Source organism: Budorcas taxicolor, chromosome 13 (assembly GCF_023091745.1).
Source record: "Budorcas taxicolor isolate Tak-1 chromosome 13, Takin1.1, whole genome shotgun sequence".
Lineage (NCBI taxonomy): Eukaryota > Metazoa > Chordata > Mammalia > Artiodactyla > Bovidae > Budorcas > Budorcas taxicolor.
The window spans coordinates 63,384,300-63,403,273 of record NC_068922.1 but is presented as its reverse complement, the minus strand read 5'-3'; the positions used below and the strand labels follow the sequence as shown (position 1 = coordinate 63,403,273).

The 18,974-nt window shown below is 39.8% G+C and overlaps 1 protein-coding gene across 1 annotated transcript; it reads left to right on the top strand.

Moving 5' to 3' along the window:
• Positions 1-408: 408 nt before the first annotated feature.
• Positions 409-18,718, top strand: EIF2S2 (eukaryotic translation initiation factor 2 subunit beta). Its single transcript, XM_052650645.1, has 9 exons — positions 409-548; positions 5,190-5,367; positions 7,017-7,120; positions 9,885-10,020; positions 10,711-10,811; positions 11,398-11,546; positions 13,992-14,048; positions 17,507-17,592; positions 18,248-18,718. The coding sequence occupies exons 1-9, from the start codon at positions 534-536 to the stop codon at positions 18,421-18,423; spliced, it is 1,002 nt and encodes a 333-aa protein (XP_052506605.1). The 5' UTR covers positions 409-533; the 3' UTR covers positions 18,424-18,718.
• Positions 18,719-18,974: the final 256 nt, after the last annotated feature.

Genomic DNA, 18,974 nt, shown 5'->3' with positions numbered 1-18,974 from the left:
GAGGTGGTAGCAGAGAAATTAAAGCCCCAAAGAGTTCATATTACTGAATGCCTCACCCACCTCCCTAACTCAGGAGAAACCGCCCCGAATTCACTCCACAAGAAACGCTGAACAGCTTGGGTTCCCTGCTCCTCCAGAACCGGAGATAAGAACAGCCACCGGCAAAGTCGAACCTTCCGGGCCGGCTTCCTCAGCGTCGCGCACGCGCAGGGGTCGCTGGGCAGTCGCCGCGCTAGCGGCTGCCTCTTCCCGGCGGACTACAAGTCCCAGCTTGCCGGCGCACGGCGTCGCCTGGTAACTCGCGCCAGTCGGAGCGCGCTAGGTCGGCTTCTCCGCGCGCCTGCGCATTGGCGGTCTCTGCGCAGGCGCGTTTATAACGCTTGGGAGGAGAGGGCGGGGTGTCGTTCCCTTTCGCTGATGCAAGAGCCTAGTGCGGTGGTGGGAGAAGTGTCGGCAGGAGCAGCGCTGAAGCCGGGGCCTGGGGCTGACCCGTCAGACTTTCCGTCCGTGCCGAGCCCACTCGAGCCGCAGCCATGTCCGGGGACGAGGTGAGGGCCTGAGACTGTCACTATGTCTAGGGACCAAGGCAGTGAGCCAGACCCACCCCAGTATGGGAGACTGGGCCTGCGGCCTAGCGGCCGGCCGCCGCCATGTGGGGCAGCCGGGCCTAGGCGACCCGGAGCGGTAGAGCCGGCGAGGGCTCTGGAGCCCTGGCTTGGCGGTTGCCGGCTCTCCTCAGGGCGGCCGCGCTGATGCCGGCGTCCTCCCGTGGCCGGCGTTTCCGGAATGGAGAGCACGTAGAGTTGCCCTCCAGAAGAGGGCTTGAATACCCGGTCCATGCCCCAACTAAACGAGATTGGGGCTGGCGACTCCTGCATTCCTTTCGATTTGACTCTGCAGCTTCAACTCTTCCTCGCTGGGCTCTGGTGGTACTGAGAGGAGCGTCTCTCGGCTCTGGTAGAGCGACCGCGTTGCAAACTTTCCAGGCTGGCTTGTCCTGCCCGGCATCCACTTTTGTTCTTATTTAGAGCTTTTTTTTTTTTTTTTTTTCTTTTAAGACGGGAGAGGGGGAGAAGGCAAGAGGAAAACATCCTTCAGCCTGAAAAAGTGATTAACCTGAGAAAGTTTTAGGGCGGGAGTCCCTGAGCCTGCCTTAGCATAGCTCTCAGCAACGTCAGCGGGAAGTCCGGGCTGCAAAGCTCCCTCTGTCTTTTCCCACTGTCTTGCTTGTACCCCAGCAAATTTCCTCAAGTCCCTTTTTGGTCAGGTTTATCGCAGTTTATTTAAATCCACACGGCCTAAAATGACATTTCACTTTTAAGTACGAGCCATAGCTATTGATTAACACTCTGAGGAGAACTACCGCTGGAAAACCCCCTAAAGTTTTTGACTAATTTCTGTAAACATTCGAGTGATTGGCCAGTGGGGCCTTGGAGAGCAGAGAAAAATTCGAAGCTATTTTGAGCTTTGTCATTTGAGGTGGGTCCTGAAAATGCTTTGAATTTCTTCAAGTAGTGGAAAGGATTCAGGGCAAGGAAGTAGAATATTATCCAACTTGGTTAGAGTTAATTCCTTAAAATATAGGTAGTGGCTAGTTCATGGAGGAGTTTGAAGACAAATTAAGGGATTTGGGATTTTACTCTGGAGGCGATTCCAAGCTCTCAATTCTCAGAAATGAGAATACTGAGGCGTCTAGAGAGTTGTGTGATGCCTGTGATCAAATAGTGACCGAGCCAGTAGTATTTAGAATTCCAAATCTCTGTTTGGTGCCTAGGAGACTCTGAGGAAGGAAACTGAGTCTAAGGGAAGTATGTGATACCTGTTTTGGAGGTCATGGTTAGATGTTGCTGCCCACCATTGTCTTTCAAAAGTTCTGAGAGGCGTTGTGTCATGTTTGGTTTTTTCTTACTCATTTTCTAAGCCTTTCATTACCTTTAACAAGTAAGCATCTATATAGCACAGAATTCTCTGGGGTGCTATTCTGTGTTTTATATGGTAAAGTGCTCACAAGTGTTGTAAGAAATATACTGCTAGTTGGTACAGGAGGTAGAAATAGAGCATTAACAGCAGTTTGGAGGGCTGGAGGGTTCAGTTTTAGCGATGGGATTAGATGTTGAAAGAAGTGGAATATTACTGAAGGGTGAAAAGGATTTTGTCAAGCAGAGATGGCAGAACCAGCATTCCAGCAGAGGACTTTGAAAGCCAATAAAGTATTAAAAAGCTTTGCATTTCTCAGATCTACCAGTCCATTTTGTAAACTGGAAATTACTGCCCAGGGAAGTTAAGTTGCCCAACATCACAGAGCAAGTTAGTGAAACTAGAATCCCACCTTTGCCTTCCAATCTGAAGGTATGTGCAGGTTCTGGTTCCTCTAATCCTGTTGGATAGAGAAGTTTTCTTAGGCCAATCCTTAACTTCTGGCTACTTTACAGGCCTGTAAGGATCAAGTGAAAAATCAGTAGGTGGAAATGATAAACTGTTAGCGATGTCCTACAGCAGAAGTAGTCCTGCCTGGTAGCCAGGATAGAGGATTAAAAAATCTACTAATAAAAAGTAATTTATGTCTTTTTCACATTTCCTGTTTTTCTTTTAGTTTTTTAATGTATAGTTGCCATAAACTGCACACTTCCTTTCAAACCTGGCAAGTAAGCCCAAAACTCACATAGCATAATCTCTTTTAAACCGACCTCTGAAAAGCAGTATCCTAGAAATAGGAGTGCTGCCATGTGAGGAAAAGTTCCCTGATCTGCAGGCATCAAAGTGCTGTCAGTAGCTAAGATTATTGCTTATTACTGGGCCCCATTCACAAAGTATCTGAATACTGGGTTTTCACATGACATGGTAAGGTGTTTTACAAAAGAAACAGAATGAAAAATGGAATGTGTATTGTATGAAGTATACAAAACACAGAAGAACAAAATACAAATAAAAATCTCCCAGAATCCTGTCACCCAGAGATGACCATACAGCATTTGTTCTGCTCACCTTGCCTCTCTGGGTTCTTTTGCAACTCACTCCTGCCTTCCTGGGGTGGTGCCTTCTAGGCCTTAAAGTTACTTTGAATAAGGTATGATAGATGTGAGTAGGCTTCCAGTTTGCTGAAGCACTTTAGTCTGTTGGTAATTTTTGCTGGTATCCCTTTTCCTCACCTTCTTCAACCCAGCCCAGTGTGGGAAGTTAAAAAGAGAAAACATTTGAAGACTATTGTATACTTAAAAAGATAGCTGAAAAGAGTCTGATTTTTCCGTAAGCACACTGTGAGCAACTATTTGCTTCTCAGATCCCAACTAGTCTCATAAAACATCTGGACAGTGATACTTTGTTAAATCAGATATAAAAGTCTTTTAAAAAAAAAGAAAAAAAACACATATAAGTCAAGACTGACCTTGTGGTTTGAGGGAGGTCTGCTTTGGGTACTGTTTAGGAATCCCTGGTTTCCATATTTTTAAACTCTAGTTTTGCTGAGTGGTGTGAATAAAATGAAGGGATGAGTATATGTCTTCAGCATCCAGAGACGGTAATTGGGAGAGATGTTAATTACGTCAGTGTATAATTCTTGCATATTTATAACCCTTTTCAAGGCTACAACCATAATGTTTCCCTGTGGACCTATTTGAATGTTTTTCAGAGGATAACAGGGCAGTGGATATCCCTCTCATCTTTGGTCTGTTTTGCTGAATAATAGTTAAAAGATAATTAATATTCTAGGCAAACTTGATACTGAAAAAAAAATGCAATAAATGGCATGTAAGCCCTGCCAGACAACCAGATTTATAGTGGTTGGAGTGTTATCTGTCCTTTTGCCAAATCTGCATATTTCAGGAATGAGGATGAATTACAGCTTCTTCCTTGGAATGATTACAACACTGTATTTAGGGTGACCCAGGACCCAGTAGGTCAGCGGTGGGGAACTCCTTCCTCCTGACTCTTCTGTTTACTACTCTTAAGTGTGCCAAACTACGCTCCTCAGACTGACTGCTTTCCAGAATTAATCATATATACAGTTAGAGCATTCTTATGGTAGGATGGGATAACTTTGAAATGAGGCTGTATCAATTTCCAAAACATCTTGCAGATCCTTCTTTATTGGGTGAGGGTGATAATATACCACTCTCCCTTATTACAGACCATAGTTAGGTTTCAGTGTAGCTCAGTTTCCTTAATGTACTTGGGACATAAAGGAATTTAAGTTAATTACATTCAATTTGGGAATTTTTTTGAGTTTCATGATATATCATTAGATCACCCTGAGTTGATGGATTTTGGTGATAGGAATCAAGACATACTATGCTTTGTCAACTCTAAACATTATATATAAATTGTATAACAATTGCTAACATTTATTGAGTACTTTTGTACCAGGTGCTGTGCCAAGTGTTTTATGTATATTTACCTTTTTGCTTAGTCGCTCAGTCATGTCTGACTCTTTGCCACCCCATGGACCTGAAGTGGCCTCTGTCCAAGGGATTCTCCAGGCAAAAATACTGGAGGGTGTTGCCATGCCCTCCTCCAGGGGATCTTCCCAACCCAGGGATTTAACTCAGGTCTCCCACATTACAGGTGGATTCTTTACTGTCTGAGCCCCCAGGGAAGCCTATTTACCTTTTTAGGTTTGGTTTTGGTTCTACTCCTGATCTCCACTTTACAGTTGAGGCGAGGAGAGGGCAAGAACTTATCTGGGGTAACAAAAGTAAAAACCAGAATTAGGATTTGAATTCAGTCAGTTAGGTTCTGGACTTGCGCTTTTAAACATTTTATCTTTTAATGTTCTAGAAGAACAAAGCAGAGTAAAAGTTTGTATAGAAGTTTCTTTTACTCAGAGATTTGTTATATGAAGGGTTGATGATGGATTTCTTTAAAAGTTTGAATTTCAGGATAAAAAAAACTTTTAAGTTTTTTTAAAATCAGGTCAAGTCTCCTGGTGTAGCAACCCAGGTTACTAAACTTAAAACATGTATGACTTGTCTGGGCTTTGGTTTTCTCATTTATAAAGCAAGGGACGAAACTTGGGTTATTATAATGCTAAGCTCCCTTTCCTAAATTCTATTATCTTGTGATAATTTATAAATTAAAAAAACAGTACATGTGTTTTTTAAGAGTATGCCTTTTGAGACTGCAGCACGCTTGTTATGTGAGCATCATTATAAATAATCACATGGTCCTGGTTTCTTTTCTTATCTTTTAAACAGATGATTTTTGATCCTACTATGAGCAAGAAGAAAAAGAAGAAGAAGAAGCCTTTTATGTTAGATGAGGAAGGGGATGCCCAGACAGAAGAAACCCAGCCCTCAGAAACAAAAGAAGTGGAGCCAGAGCCAACTGAGGACAAAGATGTAGAAGCTGATGAAGAAGACAGTAGGAAAAAAGGTAAGTGGTAAACCTGAGAGAGTCAATACTGTTCTGGAAGACCTCGTTCTCGTCCATTGGTGTTTTGAATTTTGTGCACACAATGACCCTTGCAGCCTAAGAGGCTGTTGCAGTGAAGCTGAGGCCATGAATACATGGGGCACATGGGACCTTGCCAGATTTCTTCTAGACTTGTTTCAGGGAAGATTCCACCAAATCCACAGGACAAAGATGATAAAACTTTGTCAATCCAAGGCTGGTTTTCCAATCTAACCTGTCCAGAAGTCTCTTCAAGTTTTTTTTTTTTTCCTGTCTCTTTTCCAATTTTAACGGTGGTTGTATTTGCATGTAGGCAGAAAGAAATAGGACCAAGATAGTTTCATGTCTTAACAAGTTTGAAAATATATAGAAGACATTAAAATTACAGCCAGCATTAGTTACTCTTGTGCTCTAACATAAACACCATTTAAATGATTTAGTAAACATGCTTGTGTCTGTTGAGTAGAAGACACTGTACTAGGGGTAGAGAAAACTGACATTCATTGAGCATCTGCCATGTGCTAAGCATCTTGTAAACGTTTAAAACAAAGTTGGAAAACAAATCATTCTTTTAATAAGAATTAATTATGAATTCATAAATAGCTCCTTGAAAAACTTTGTAATAGAGGCACTTAGAAATATTCCTAGTGTACAGTAGGGCAGAACAAATGGAAAACTTATTGAACCAAACCTATTTTTACTCATTAATGGTGGATAAAATTTCATTTTGTTCATATTCTCTCATTTTAATGAACGTGAAATACTTTACAAGGCCTTTTGTTGGTTGATTGATTGAATAACTTATTGGACTAGGCACAGTAATTTAGGTGAGAAAGGCATAATCCCTTGGTATCTCATTGGGAGATAGACCAGCAGCAAGTAAACACCTCTATTGGAGTGACAGAAGGTACTGTTATCAAAGCACCTACAGGATACCTAACCCAGTTAGGGGATAGGAAAGATAGGCTTAGAGAAGACTTTGGTGGAAGTAACTTCTAACAAAGATCCTGTGAGATGAAGGTAAGAGCTATGGGAGAGGGTCCATAGGAAGGCTTGAAGGTGAGAGACCACACACACCGCACTAAGAAGTGGAGGTAGTTCAGTTGAGCTGGAACTAGGGATTAAGGTGGAATATGAGAGACTAGGCAGAAGTAGATAAAGCTGGAGAGCCTTGGAAAATTATGTTAGAACCCTGACTTTGTTTGGGGAACAATGAGGCATCATATGGTCAGCTACTACATAAATAATCCCTACATGGTCCCGGATTCAATCCCTGGATCTGGAAGATCCCCTGGAGTAGGAAATGACACCCTACTGTAGTATTCTTGCCTGGAAAATTCCATGGGCAGAGGAGCCTGGAGGGCTGCAGTCCACAGCATCACAAAGAGTTGGATGAGACTAAGTGACTGAGCACAGCATATGGTCCCCTAGCCAGGTAATCTACAAAGCTTTGAGTTGACCTGCCATTGCATTTTTAGAACCATAGCCTTTGTAGTTGTAGAGGAATTACTGTGCTAAATAATACCAGTCTCTCTCATTCTGGTGACTTGATTACTAGCTAAAGTATTGGTTTAACTCAATGCTCTGCCTTTGCTATTTGCTAATAATTGATAATCTCAATTATCTTTTAGATGCTTCTGATGATCTAGATGATTTGAATTTCTTTAATCAGAAGAAAAAGAAGAAAAAATCAAAAAAGATATTTGATATTGATGAAGCTGAAGAAGGTATAAAGGTAGTATTGCTTTCTTATTGAAGGTAAAATTTGACCTCTTGAAAGGTTGCTAATGGCTGATGTTTCTCCCTCTTTGTTTGCTTTTTTAATTAAGGATTTAGTCACTACTGTTAAGGTCGTTTTCTTGGCATTGTGTCTGACTAGATATTTTAAAGGAATGTAAATTTAGTTTTTACACATTGTATTGTGTGCCATTAAGATGATTACAAAATGCCACTTGTCATTAATCATACTGAGATTGGCTGAGGAGAGATATTTCTGTGAGAAATCCCGTAGAGCAAATATCCCTATGATTTCTTCTGTTTAACTTTCGGTAGCATGTTGAGGATACACAGATTTATGTATATACCTCTGAGCAGCAAAGAATGAACCCCGGCCTGTGGTGGTTGGTGGCTGATTTTATGGCCTGTTCTCCTACAGGAGATCCAGAGCAGTCAGGCTGGTTTTATGGAATCCTCTGATGTTGTGGGGACTTGGGGCTCTGTAGTTGTCTTATTACTGGATTGATTTCTAATATAAATATCTCAGAATTACTTTGAATAAGGAGTAGAAAGATGGATGGCTAAGTAGGTGAATAGGAGGATGGGTAGAGGAAGGAGCTGAAAGTCTGTTCTTTAATGATTTGTTAATTTAGCAGATACGTATTAGTGAAAACACATGAGTCAGGCATTGTGTGCTAATTGTTAGGGTACTAAAACGAGTAAGATACTTTCCGTTTTCAGAGGTTCGGGGATAATTTGGAGTTCTTTAGAATAAGATGATTTTACCTGGATTTATCCTGTTCTCTCCTTGTTTGGAGATGCTCTTCTTTTCCTACTATTGTAGGGAAATTGATAAAGAGAAATGTTCAGATTATACTGAATAAACGAAGTATAAATATCCTGGGTAACCAGGTGACACGTTAGAGATGTGCCACAGAAAGTCTTGGTTAACAAATTTCTGTAGTAACTTTTGTCCTGAAGAGTCACTTATAAGCTCTACTTTTAGTGCTTGGATACTTTTTTCTGTGCTCTTAAGTCATAACAAGAAGTTGCAAGTACCCTTATCAGGCAAGACATGGACATTAACTTGAGGCTGAAGTGTTTTTAAGATTTGAATTTTCAGACCACCACAGGGCTTTTGAAAAATCTTGAAAACTACTTTGTGCTATTCTCTACCTTTCACTGGGTCTTAGCTTCCAGGTTAGAGATAGAGCTTACTGGGATAAAATTATTAATATAGGACTAAAAGCTGACTGGTGTGTGCTAACTTAGATTTAGCCTGTCTGAGTTTCTCATTTACTGATTGTCGTCTTAGAGACTAGGTTAATATCTGGTTTCTTGTCTGATGTATCCAGCTGATACACATGGGCTGATTGGTCTTTGATGGTCAGATGTGGCACTGAGACAACACAGCTGGATTTGACATTTTAAGGCTGCACTTTATTTATTCCTGGCTATTTGAGCTTTTTTGCTCATTAGATTTCTAAAATTGCTATAGCAAGGTTTACAGAGTAGCACAAAAGTAGATATTGATAAGTAATGTTGACAGCACACTTCAGGTTGGATACACTGATGTAAATAAGTGAGATTAGAATGCTGGAACTAAAACTGCCCCTTTCTGCTCTTTTAGGGTTTTTGTGTCTCATTTCAAGGTTGTGCCTGGTTTATATCCATGACTGTAGCAGCTAATCTTGGGATCAAGCTTTACCTTCTTTCTGTCCATTCATCATGTGACCCTAATTCTCCATGGGTTCTGCCTTTTCCCTCTTTCATGATTTCATCTGTTGAAGTGTTGCCCAAAGACCTCCTTACAGCCTAGTGCCAGGCTGGCAATGATATAAGAAAAAAAATATCTGGTCTTTTCCACTGGTCCTGGCATACAGTTCCTAAGACTCTTGGAATCTCTGGATCTGAGTTTGATCACCAGGAGCTAATGATTTCATCAATGATGCCTACAGAATGAAGCCTCCATAAAAATCTCATGGGTGGGCTCAGTAAAAAACCCTTGGGGAACAGGTTTGGAGAGCTTCAGTGCTGGTGACCACATTGGGATGTTGAGAGTGGTATACCTGGAGAGAGCATGGAAGCCACTACACTTCTGCCTCCTTGTTCTTGCTCTATGCATGTTCTCCATTTGGCTGTTTCCAGGTGTATCCTTTATATATTGTGTATATACGTATCAAGTATAATAAGGTAAGTGTTTTCCTGAGTTCTTTGAGCCCTTCTAGCAAATGATTGAATTAGGGGTGTCTGGGAACCCCTGAACTTTAAGTAGGACATATGTGTGGGAAACCTGGGGACTCTCTACTTGAAATTTGCCTCTGAAATGAAAACAGTCTTAAGGGACTGAGCCCTTAAATCCATGGAGTTTGTCACTAACTGGATAGTGTCAGAACTACATTGATTTGTATGTTATCTAGCTAGTGTCAGAGTTGGAAAAGTTGTGTGGAAAAACATCACATATTTGGTGTCAGGAGGAAAAAGCGCTCTTACTGACTGCATCAGAATACTTAGAAACTTAGTTAAAATATTCCTGAAGCCCATACCTGCTGAAGATTGTCAGTGAGATATAAGAATCCTTGTTAAGTGTCTTAAAATTTTTCCAGTTTAACTGACACTCTGAACCAGTTTGGTTCACCTGTGAAAGAGATTTCTGATCTATAACTTCAGTTTTGAATATGTAATACTTTTTTCCCCCAAGGCCATGTCAGCCCGTATCATTTAAAAATAAAAGTAATAATAATTCTAGCAGCAAAATGTTGACTCTTAACTCACTTTCTTAGGACCTTAAGATTGAAAGTGATGTTCAGGAACCAGCTGAACCAGAGGAAGATCTTGACATTATGCTTGGCAATAAAAAGAAGAAAAAGAAGGTTGTCAAGTTCCCTGATGAGGATGAAATACTAGAGAAAGATGAAGGTAATATTGATGGGCTTAACAGCTCATTTCTAGGTTCACGCAGACCTTTGGCCTAGTCTCTTTCATGAATGGGTTCCTTATTTATTTTTTCTTGGCCCGTTATTTCCACTACCAAGTAATGGAAGCTAAAAGGAAACAGAATCTAACTTGATAATGAAAGTTTAGGGGAAGAACTTGACAGGTGTGATTACATTATAACATACTGATTTAGACTATCGGGACAATTACTGTAACTGAATTTTTTTTTTCTTTTACTATTTTGTTAAAAGTGCTGTTTATTAGTTTCGAAGTACTATACCTACTTAAGAGAATTTAGTACAGTCAGCAGACAGGTTTTTATGGATGTGTTTGTTAAGTGCTTCAAAACAGACATTTTTTCCTTTAATTATCCTAGTGCATTAGTTGGTTTGTTAAATCAAGAAACAGTTCAGTGTGTCTGTATTACCACAGATTCCTAATTAGAGGGGTCTTTATTAAGGATGATTTATGAAAGTTGTCATATCTCCCTATAAGAATATGGGGTTGTTTGAGAGCCTTGATGCCTTTATGGTTGAGACTGTTATGAATGCAGTTGTGGGAGGGAAGACAAATGTCCTAAAGCTTTCAGTTCTCTAGATCTGCGTCTCCCTTCCCCTTTTTGTTCTTGTATCAGGCCCTACCCCTCATTCTTACAGTCTTTGTTATCTGTAGCTTTAGAAGATGAAGACAGCAAAAAAGACGATGGTATCTCATTCAGTAACCAGACAGGCCCTGCTTGGGCAGGCTCAGAAAGAGACTACACATATGAAGAGGTAAGAAAAATTCTGTTGTGAAAGGGGCTAAACTGTTCACTAGAACTCAAAGCAGGATAAATGTCCCCTGAATTGAAAGGGCCATTGACGTACAGGTTGATAATGAAACAGACCGAGAGAGGTCACACAGCCAATGCACAGCACTGCCTGATGCCCACGTATGGGGCAGGCAGTCATTATAGTATCATCAGAATCCATGAGCTTCTAAGATCGTTGGAGCCCCCCTCGAGGGGGACAATAGAGAAAGGAAGTGTTAATATGGGGCCAGGCTAGTCTGGAGTTTGTTCTAGGTAGTCTGAATTTTACTTTTCCAGGTACCACATATTTTCCGACAGTAACAGTAGAGTTAGTAGGAGCTTGTTTATTCCTTTAACTTTGAATATGGAACTGTTCTGCTTTCATAATGGACCAGTTGCTGTTCAGGGTTGAGAATTATTTTCAGGGAGCTTCCAGAACATGTGATGAATGTGTACATTTGATACGAAGTAAAGTTTGTTCTTAAAGGAAATGCACAAGTTACTCAAGTGGGAACTGTATACTCCCGCTGTTAATAAGACTGTACATGAATACCACTTTATCTCTATAGCTACTGAATCGAGTGTTCAACATCATGAGGGAAAAGAATCCAGATATGGTAGCTGGAGAGAAAAGGAAATTTGTCATGAAACCACCACAGGTCGTCCGAGTAGGAACCAAGAAAACTTCTTTTGTCAACTTTACAGATATCTGTAAACTGTAAGTTGGTTAATGTGGAGTCTCCATCCCAAATGCCAGGTTCTCAGTGGAGTAGATATTAAATATCCTTAATGTGGACGTTATTGCCGGTGGAAGGAGACAGTACACGGGTGTCAGGGTTGGGCTGAGGGAGGTCACAGTTCAAGTCCGTCAGTTCTTTGGATTCATAGGTCTTAAGGCTTGATTTATTAGGCATCTAAAAGTAAGGGAAGGGAACTCATGCTGACTTATGAGAGGATTCTAACCAGATGGAGTAAAGAGTCAGGAGACTGAGTATAGTCCTTAGAAAGAAGCCGGGGAAGCCCAGGCAGATGGAAAAGCCCATCAGGCTGGAGTGGGCCTGCCAAGCAAGTATAAGCAGTGAGCTTTGGGAAGGCAGCTACATTTAATGTTCTGCTTCCTTGGTTATTGCCAAGACACGGTTGATGAGATTTCCACTTCATTAATTACCATCACATTCCATGCCTGTCTTACCCCCATGTCACTGTCTGGGCCTGGCTCTTCTCAGACTTCCTCAGCTACACCTTTTTTGGTAGGTTCCTTAGGGCAACTCACCTTATCTCCTGTTTGTTCTTTAATTTCATAAGTAATATAGGCTTGTTGTCCGTAAAAGGGAAAGAAAGAAAAGAAAGTGAATTGCTCAGTCGTGTCCGACTCTTTGCAACCGCGTGGACTGTAGCCCACCAGGTTCCTCCGTCCTTGGGATTTTCCAGGCAAGAGGACTGGAGTGGGTTGCCATTTCCTTTTCCAGGAGATCTTCTCGACCCAAGGATCGAACCCAGGTCTCCCACATTGTAGGCAGACGCTTTACTATCTGAGGCACCAGGGAAGTCAAAATAAAAAAAATGTAATCATTAAAAATTCACTGACCAGAGTAACCACTTGTTTTCATTGCTTATAGGCATGACTTAAAAAGTTTTAGACTATTTTTTTTTGCTGGTGGTGGTAATAGTATTTCTATCTATAGAAATTAGATAGAAAATGAGAAAATACAGAGCTGCTAAAGAAAATGAGAACTCATCTGTTTTAAGTCCATCCTTAAGAGATAGGCAATCATAGTTTAGTATTTCCATGTTTAGCTACTTTTTTTGTTTTGATGTTTATTTGGCTGCTCCGGCTCTTAGTTGCAGCACTTGGGATCTTTAGTTGCCGTGTGTGAACTCCTAGGTGTGGCATGTGGAATCTAGGGCCCTGCCTAGGGACTGGATGTGGGCCCCCTGCATTGTGAGTGCAGAATCTTACCCACTGGATCACCAGGGAAGCCCCCTCTTTAGCTACTTTTAAGCATCTAAATATTTTTTAATAAATTGGTTATTATACTGTTTTTTAACATTTTTCTCCATATATAGTGAACTTTTTACCCATATCATTAAATAATCTCTACAAATGTTTTTAAGAGTTAAACAACATATTCTGACAGTTCCTTGGTTGAACATGGTTGCTCCCAATTTTTCAATATCAGGCAGAGCTTCACGGAACAATCCTGATACGTGTATCTTGGCCAGAACTCAGAATAGAGCCTTAGGGCAAAAATTCCCAAAAGGGAATTGCCTAGTCAAAAGGAATGGACATTGTTTATAGCAAATATCGGCAAGTTGCTTTCCAGCAAGTTTATACCAGTTTGTACTCCCACTAGCAATTTAAGTACCTACCAGTTTTATTATATTTCACCAACCCTTACTCATTACATTTGGGGGAAAAAGCTTTTTAAAATTATAATCGTATCTAGTTATTGAAACAAACTCAAACAGTGCCAAGTGAATAGAATTAAAAAGTTGTACTGAGTGGCATTACTCTGTATTTGCTTTTTTTGTTTTATGTGCTTTTTCATTTTATACTTTTTTGTTCTTATTTAGAGGCCTGTATTTTAAAAGCAGGATAGAATGGATGTACCATAATTTAACCACTTCCCAGTTGGTGAATATTTTAGCTGTTTTAAATTTCTGTTGTTGGGCTGCCATGAAATACTTCCCTTTTTAAAAATAAATGCCAAACATAGGAATTTGCATAACAAACACCCAAGTATTCATTGCCTTAATTTGGTGTGTTTTGATGTCTTGATACTTTAACTTCAGATCCTTTTACTTCTTTAAAAAGGGGACTTTACAGTTACAATTTAAGGCCATCTTTATATATCTTTCTGATCTCTTTTACTTTCCTTCCTAGAAAAAGATCTTATCCTTTAAAGTTGGTATTTACCTTTCCTGTCCATGTCTATAATTTACCAGTGTGTATATACTTGTAAATAAAATGTAGTATTGTTTTATGGGCTTTAAAATGTAAACAAATGGTATCATATGTATCTTCATTTCAGAGTTTGATGAACTGTGCTAAAATTCACCAGACAGCTGAGTAATTACAAAACAGTGAAGAGAGTGAGGTTTTTAGAAGTTTTGTTAGATTTCCATGAAAGATACGGTTTATATTATTCCACTTTCTTTTTAGATTACATCGTCAGCCTAAACATCTCCTTGCATTTTTATTGGCTGAATTGGGTACAAGGTAAGAAACTATATTCAGGTTTGTATACAGTTACTTACAGTATTAATGGACACTTTATAAGAACTTCTTTTAACTTGAAAAGATATGTAATACACTTAGGAAAAAAAACATCCACGTGATTGTCAGAAGAACTTTTAGGGCAATGAAGGAGGGAAACTTGTTCATTTCTATGGGAGAGGTTGGCTACTTGGGAATAGGAAAATGGTCCACAGTGGCTCATATGTGAACAGGCCTGTTAGGTATACCAAAGTAAGCTGAATGTCCCTTTAAAAATAAGTAATGTTGTAATGAATATGACTAACATGTTGAGTTTCCATTGTGTGCCAGACTCTTTTGGATACCATCTCAATCTTTACAACAGTTCTGTGGACTGTTAGAAAGTAGTGTTACTCCATCTTAATACATTTGGAAACAGGTTTGGTGAAGTGAGGTTGTATAGGTGGTCACATAGAGAAAGAAAAAAGAAAAAGTGTTAGTCATTCAGTTGTGTCCAACTCTTTGCAACCCACGAAGCCTGTCAGACTCCTCTGTCCATGGGATACTTCAGGCAAGAATACTGGAGTGGATTGCCATTTCCTTCTCCAGGGAATCTCCCTGACTCAGGGATCGAACCTGGGTCTCCTGCATTGCAGGCAGATTCTTTACCATCTGAGCCACTAGGTCACATAGCTAGTTAATTGCAGTCAAGATGTAAACTCAGGTCTACATTTCTTGGGAGCTTTTAACTCTTAAAGCCTTAATCTTGTGCCTTGTTGGTAGTACAGAGGTAATTAAGGTGTTCTCGTCTCTCCCTATCTAGAAACTCATTTTGTGGGAACTGGCTGTATTTGTTGTGGGGTTAAGGAGTAATTTTCTTGACCAGTGGTAGATATGTGGGCTGTGTTGTGGGAGAATTGTATTTTAAATGTAAATTTGTTACCAACTTACATAAACTGATGGAGCAGAAGGTAGTAGTATTTTTCCTACTTCTCAAAATAATTATAGTTTTTGTGGAGGTGAGGTAAATTATAACAAGTTGTAACCAGTGAATTTATAGTCAGTGAGCTAAATATTATAGGGCTATCAAGAAAACTGAATTTGACAGTGAATGAAAAAGATTTCTGTGTCAAGCACTGGAATCACCGTTGCCTGGAAATTAAGGGTTGTTGTTCATGGAGGACGATAATAAACTCTTACAGTTAGAGGAGAATCATAGGAGAGGTTCTTAGAAAAGGAATAGATTTAATACTGGTTGGCTGGATTTTTGTTTACTTCCTGATTTGTAATTTTTTTTTCTTTTCACATTTTTGTATGACTGAAATTCCAAATTGCAGCCATACAAAATCAAATTCTTAATTTTGATGAAACCCAATTTATCAGTGTGTTTATTTGGTCACTTGTGCTTTTAAGTGTCATATTTAAGAAACTATTGACTAACAGATGGTTATGAAGATTTACGTCTGTGTTTTCTTCTAAGATGACTACAATTTTAGCTCTTATGTTTAGGTCGACAATTTATTTTGCGGCTAGTTTTTTGTATGTTAAAAGTGTCAGAGTTGTTTCTTTTGTGTATAAATAGATAACCTAGTTGATCTTGCACCATTTGTTGAGAAAACTATTCTCTGCTCCAGTGAATTATCTTGACACTACTTCAGGAATCAATTGACAATAAAATAAGGGTTTATTTTTGGACTCTCAATTTTTTTCATTGATGTACATGAGCACTGTGGCTTTGCAATATATTTCGATCTCAGAAAACATGAGTCCTCCAACTTTCTCCTCCTTTTTCATCATTATTTTGGCTATTCTCAGTCCTGTGCATTTCCATATAAATTATTTATTTTTGCATCAACTTTTTAAAAAAATGATGTCTAGCCCAGAGCCTTGCTTTCTCGAAAGTATTACTTGTCAGCAACTACTTTAAAAAAAGTTTCTCTTCACGCATCATTGACAGTATGAGCCCTGTGATTTCAACTGTACTTTTGGGGGAGGGGTTGAAATTGCTTCATACAGTTCACACATTTAAAAATGTATAATCCAGTAGTTTCTAATTTGTTCACATAGTTAACCATCACCACAATTTTAGAACATCTTCATTAACTATATGCAACTGATCAAAAGATTTGGTCTTAGAATTTTTAAAGATACCTGTAGCTCTTTTCATAGATTATATTTATAGTGCACCTCACTGCTTTGCATGTGGTTTGCAGTCAATAAAAGTGTGATTGTCCTTTGTTGGCATGAATGGGTCATCACACAGTTAAGGAATCAGTTCTGTTTTTTTTTTTTCCTTCAATGGATGAGTCCAGCTCTTTGTGACCCCATGGACTGCAGCATGCCGGGCTTCCCTGTCCATCACTGTCTGCCAGAACTCAGTGTCCATTGAGTCAGTGATATTATCCAACCAATCTTATCCTCTGTCATTCCCTTCTCCTCCCCTCACTCTTTCCCAGCATCAGGGTCTTTTCCATTGCATCAGCTCTGCACGTCAGGTAGCCAAAGAATTGGAGCTTTAGCATTAGTCCTTCTAATGAATATTTGGGGTTGATTTCCTTTACGATTGACTGGTTTGATCTCCTTGCAGTCCAAGGGACTCTCAAGAGTCTTCTCCAGCACCACAATTTGAAAGCATCAATTCTTCAGCACTCAGCCTTCTTTATGGTATAACTGTCACATCCGTACAAGACTACTGGAAAAATCATAGCTTTTAACTAGACAGACCTTTGTCGGCAAAGTGATGTCTTTGCTTTTTAATACACTATCTAGGGTTGGTCATAGCTTTCCTTCCAAGGAGCAAGCATCTTTTAATTTCATGGCTGCAGTCACTCTGCAGTAATTTTGGAGCCCAAAAAGATAAAATCTGTCACTGTTTCCACTTTTTCCCCATCTGTCTGCATGAAGTGATGGGGCCAGAGGCCATATCATCTTAGTTTTTTTCCTGTTGAGTTCCAAGCCAGCTTTTTCACTCTCCTTTTTCACCCTCATCAAGAGGCTCTTTAGTTCCTCTTCACTTTCTGCCATATGGGTGGTGTCATCTGCATATCAGGCTATTGATATTTCTCCCGGCAGTCTTGATTCCAGCTTGTGATTCATCCAGCCCGGCATTTCATGTGATGGACTCTGCATGTAAATTAAATAAGCAGAGTGACAATATATAGCCTTGACAATACTCCTTTCCCGATTTTCAACCAGTCTGGTTTTAGACTTAATTATAAATCATTTGTTGCTGAAGATGTAATTAAAAATTGAATTTAATGTTAGGAAATAAGGGTAAGTTATTAGGCACCAACTACTTAAATTTTAGAAACGAGGTAGTATTGCCTCTATAACTTACCTGTGTCATTGAATATATTTTAGTATTAAAATATTTGAATATTTAATATTTATATATTACAAAAATAAATATTTAAAATGTTTGATTGGTATTTGATTCCTTATAGGAAAAAACAATAATAGAGATTTTTTGTTTTCTTTCATAGTGGTTCTATAGATGGTAATAATCAACTTGTAATTAAAGGAAGATTCCAACAGAAACAGATAGAAAATGTTTTGAGAAGATATATCAGTAAGTGTGTAATTTTTAACACATCTCTCTGAAATGTTCCCATTGGGCTGAAATATTCTGGGTGACAGCCATTGGTTTTTAGTGAAGCTAGACAGGCTGGCCTTAGAAGATGAGGGAACATGATAGTGGTGGAGAACTGGGGTGGGAGGTGGCTCTTGGTAGCCAGTTGGGGGTCAGGGGGTGGGATTTGGATTTCCTAAGAAGACCCAGCTGATCAAGGCTGCTGGTTGGTTCTAGGCTGAAGACCAAGTCAAAGAAATCTATCTGCATTCAGACCTGATCTGACCTAGTTTTCTTACCTTCCTAATCACTTAAAATTGGCAGATCTGTTCCCACCTAAGAAAGCAATTTAGTTCTCTCTTGAGTGGGTCTCCTATAGACAAAGCCAGGAGTAGGCATCTGGCATGTGTCACTGCTTCTTTGGACATTTGGAGCCTTTTTTTAACCCATGGTTAAGTCTGTGAACTATCACATCAGATAGCTTGTGTTTTCTTACGTCTAGAATAGCTGGGTGTAGCGAAGATAAGCTTTCAGCTTGGGTTCCAGTGTGGGATTGCAGAGTTCAGTAGAAGCATTTTAGAAGACAGAAAACCTCTGGGTCAGGTAAAAAAAAACCTGTGGCTACCAGGTAATTCTGTGTGTTGTTTCTCCTCAGAGGAATACGTCACCTGTCACACGTGCCGATCACCAGACACAATCCTGCAAAAGGACACCCGACTCTATTTCTTACAGTGCGAAACTTGTCATTCTCGATGCTCTGTTGCCAGCATCAAAACTGGCTTCCAGGCTGTCACGGGCAAGCGAGCACAGCTCCGTGCCAAAGCTAACTAATTTGCTAATCACCACTGATTTTGCAAAGTGTGTTGTGGAGATTTGGCTGGACAGGTTTACCATCAGAGTGGATATACCACTGTATTAAAAACAAGATAGAAAAGCTGCCAAGTTCTTTGGCGTGTGGCTGGTTGGTCTGAAATTCTTGCAAGATGCCGTTGCTGAAGCTGTTGACATACTCATTGCCTACTTTAACAACTGTCAGAGAAACATGATGGGGTAAGGCGGTGCTTTTTTAAAATCGTTCATAGACTTCTGTAAAATGCAAGATAAATTAAAGTTATTATAACAGTGATTCTTTCAATTTGGTTTGTCCTTCAGTTTTCTTTTCTATTAAAAAAGTTATGCTTAATGAATTCAGCACAGCAGTTCGTGCCTGGGCAGCTCTGGTGAGGTCTCTTTATGCTTCTCCTGAGAACCTTAAGCTGAGTAGTCATTTTCCTTCTCAGTTTCTTGGGATGCCTGAAGTAGACAGCTTCACATGATGGTTGGAACATGAGATCTGGGAGGACAGCCTGTTTTTGGTGTCCAGAGAACAATTCTATAGACTT

Bases quoted from the DNA above. Each gene is read 5' to 3' on its own strand.
- EIF2S2 (XM_052650645.1), top strand. The intron at 5,368-7,016 runs GTAAGTGGTAAA...ATTATCTTTTAG, and splicing joins AGAAGACAGTAGGAAAAAAG to ATGCTTCTGATGATCTAGAT. The intron at 7,121-9,884 runs GTAGTATTGCTT...TCACTTTCTTAG, and splicing joins AAGCTGAAGAAGGTATAAAG to GACCTTAAGATTGAAAGTGA.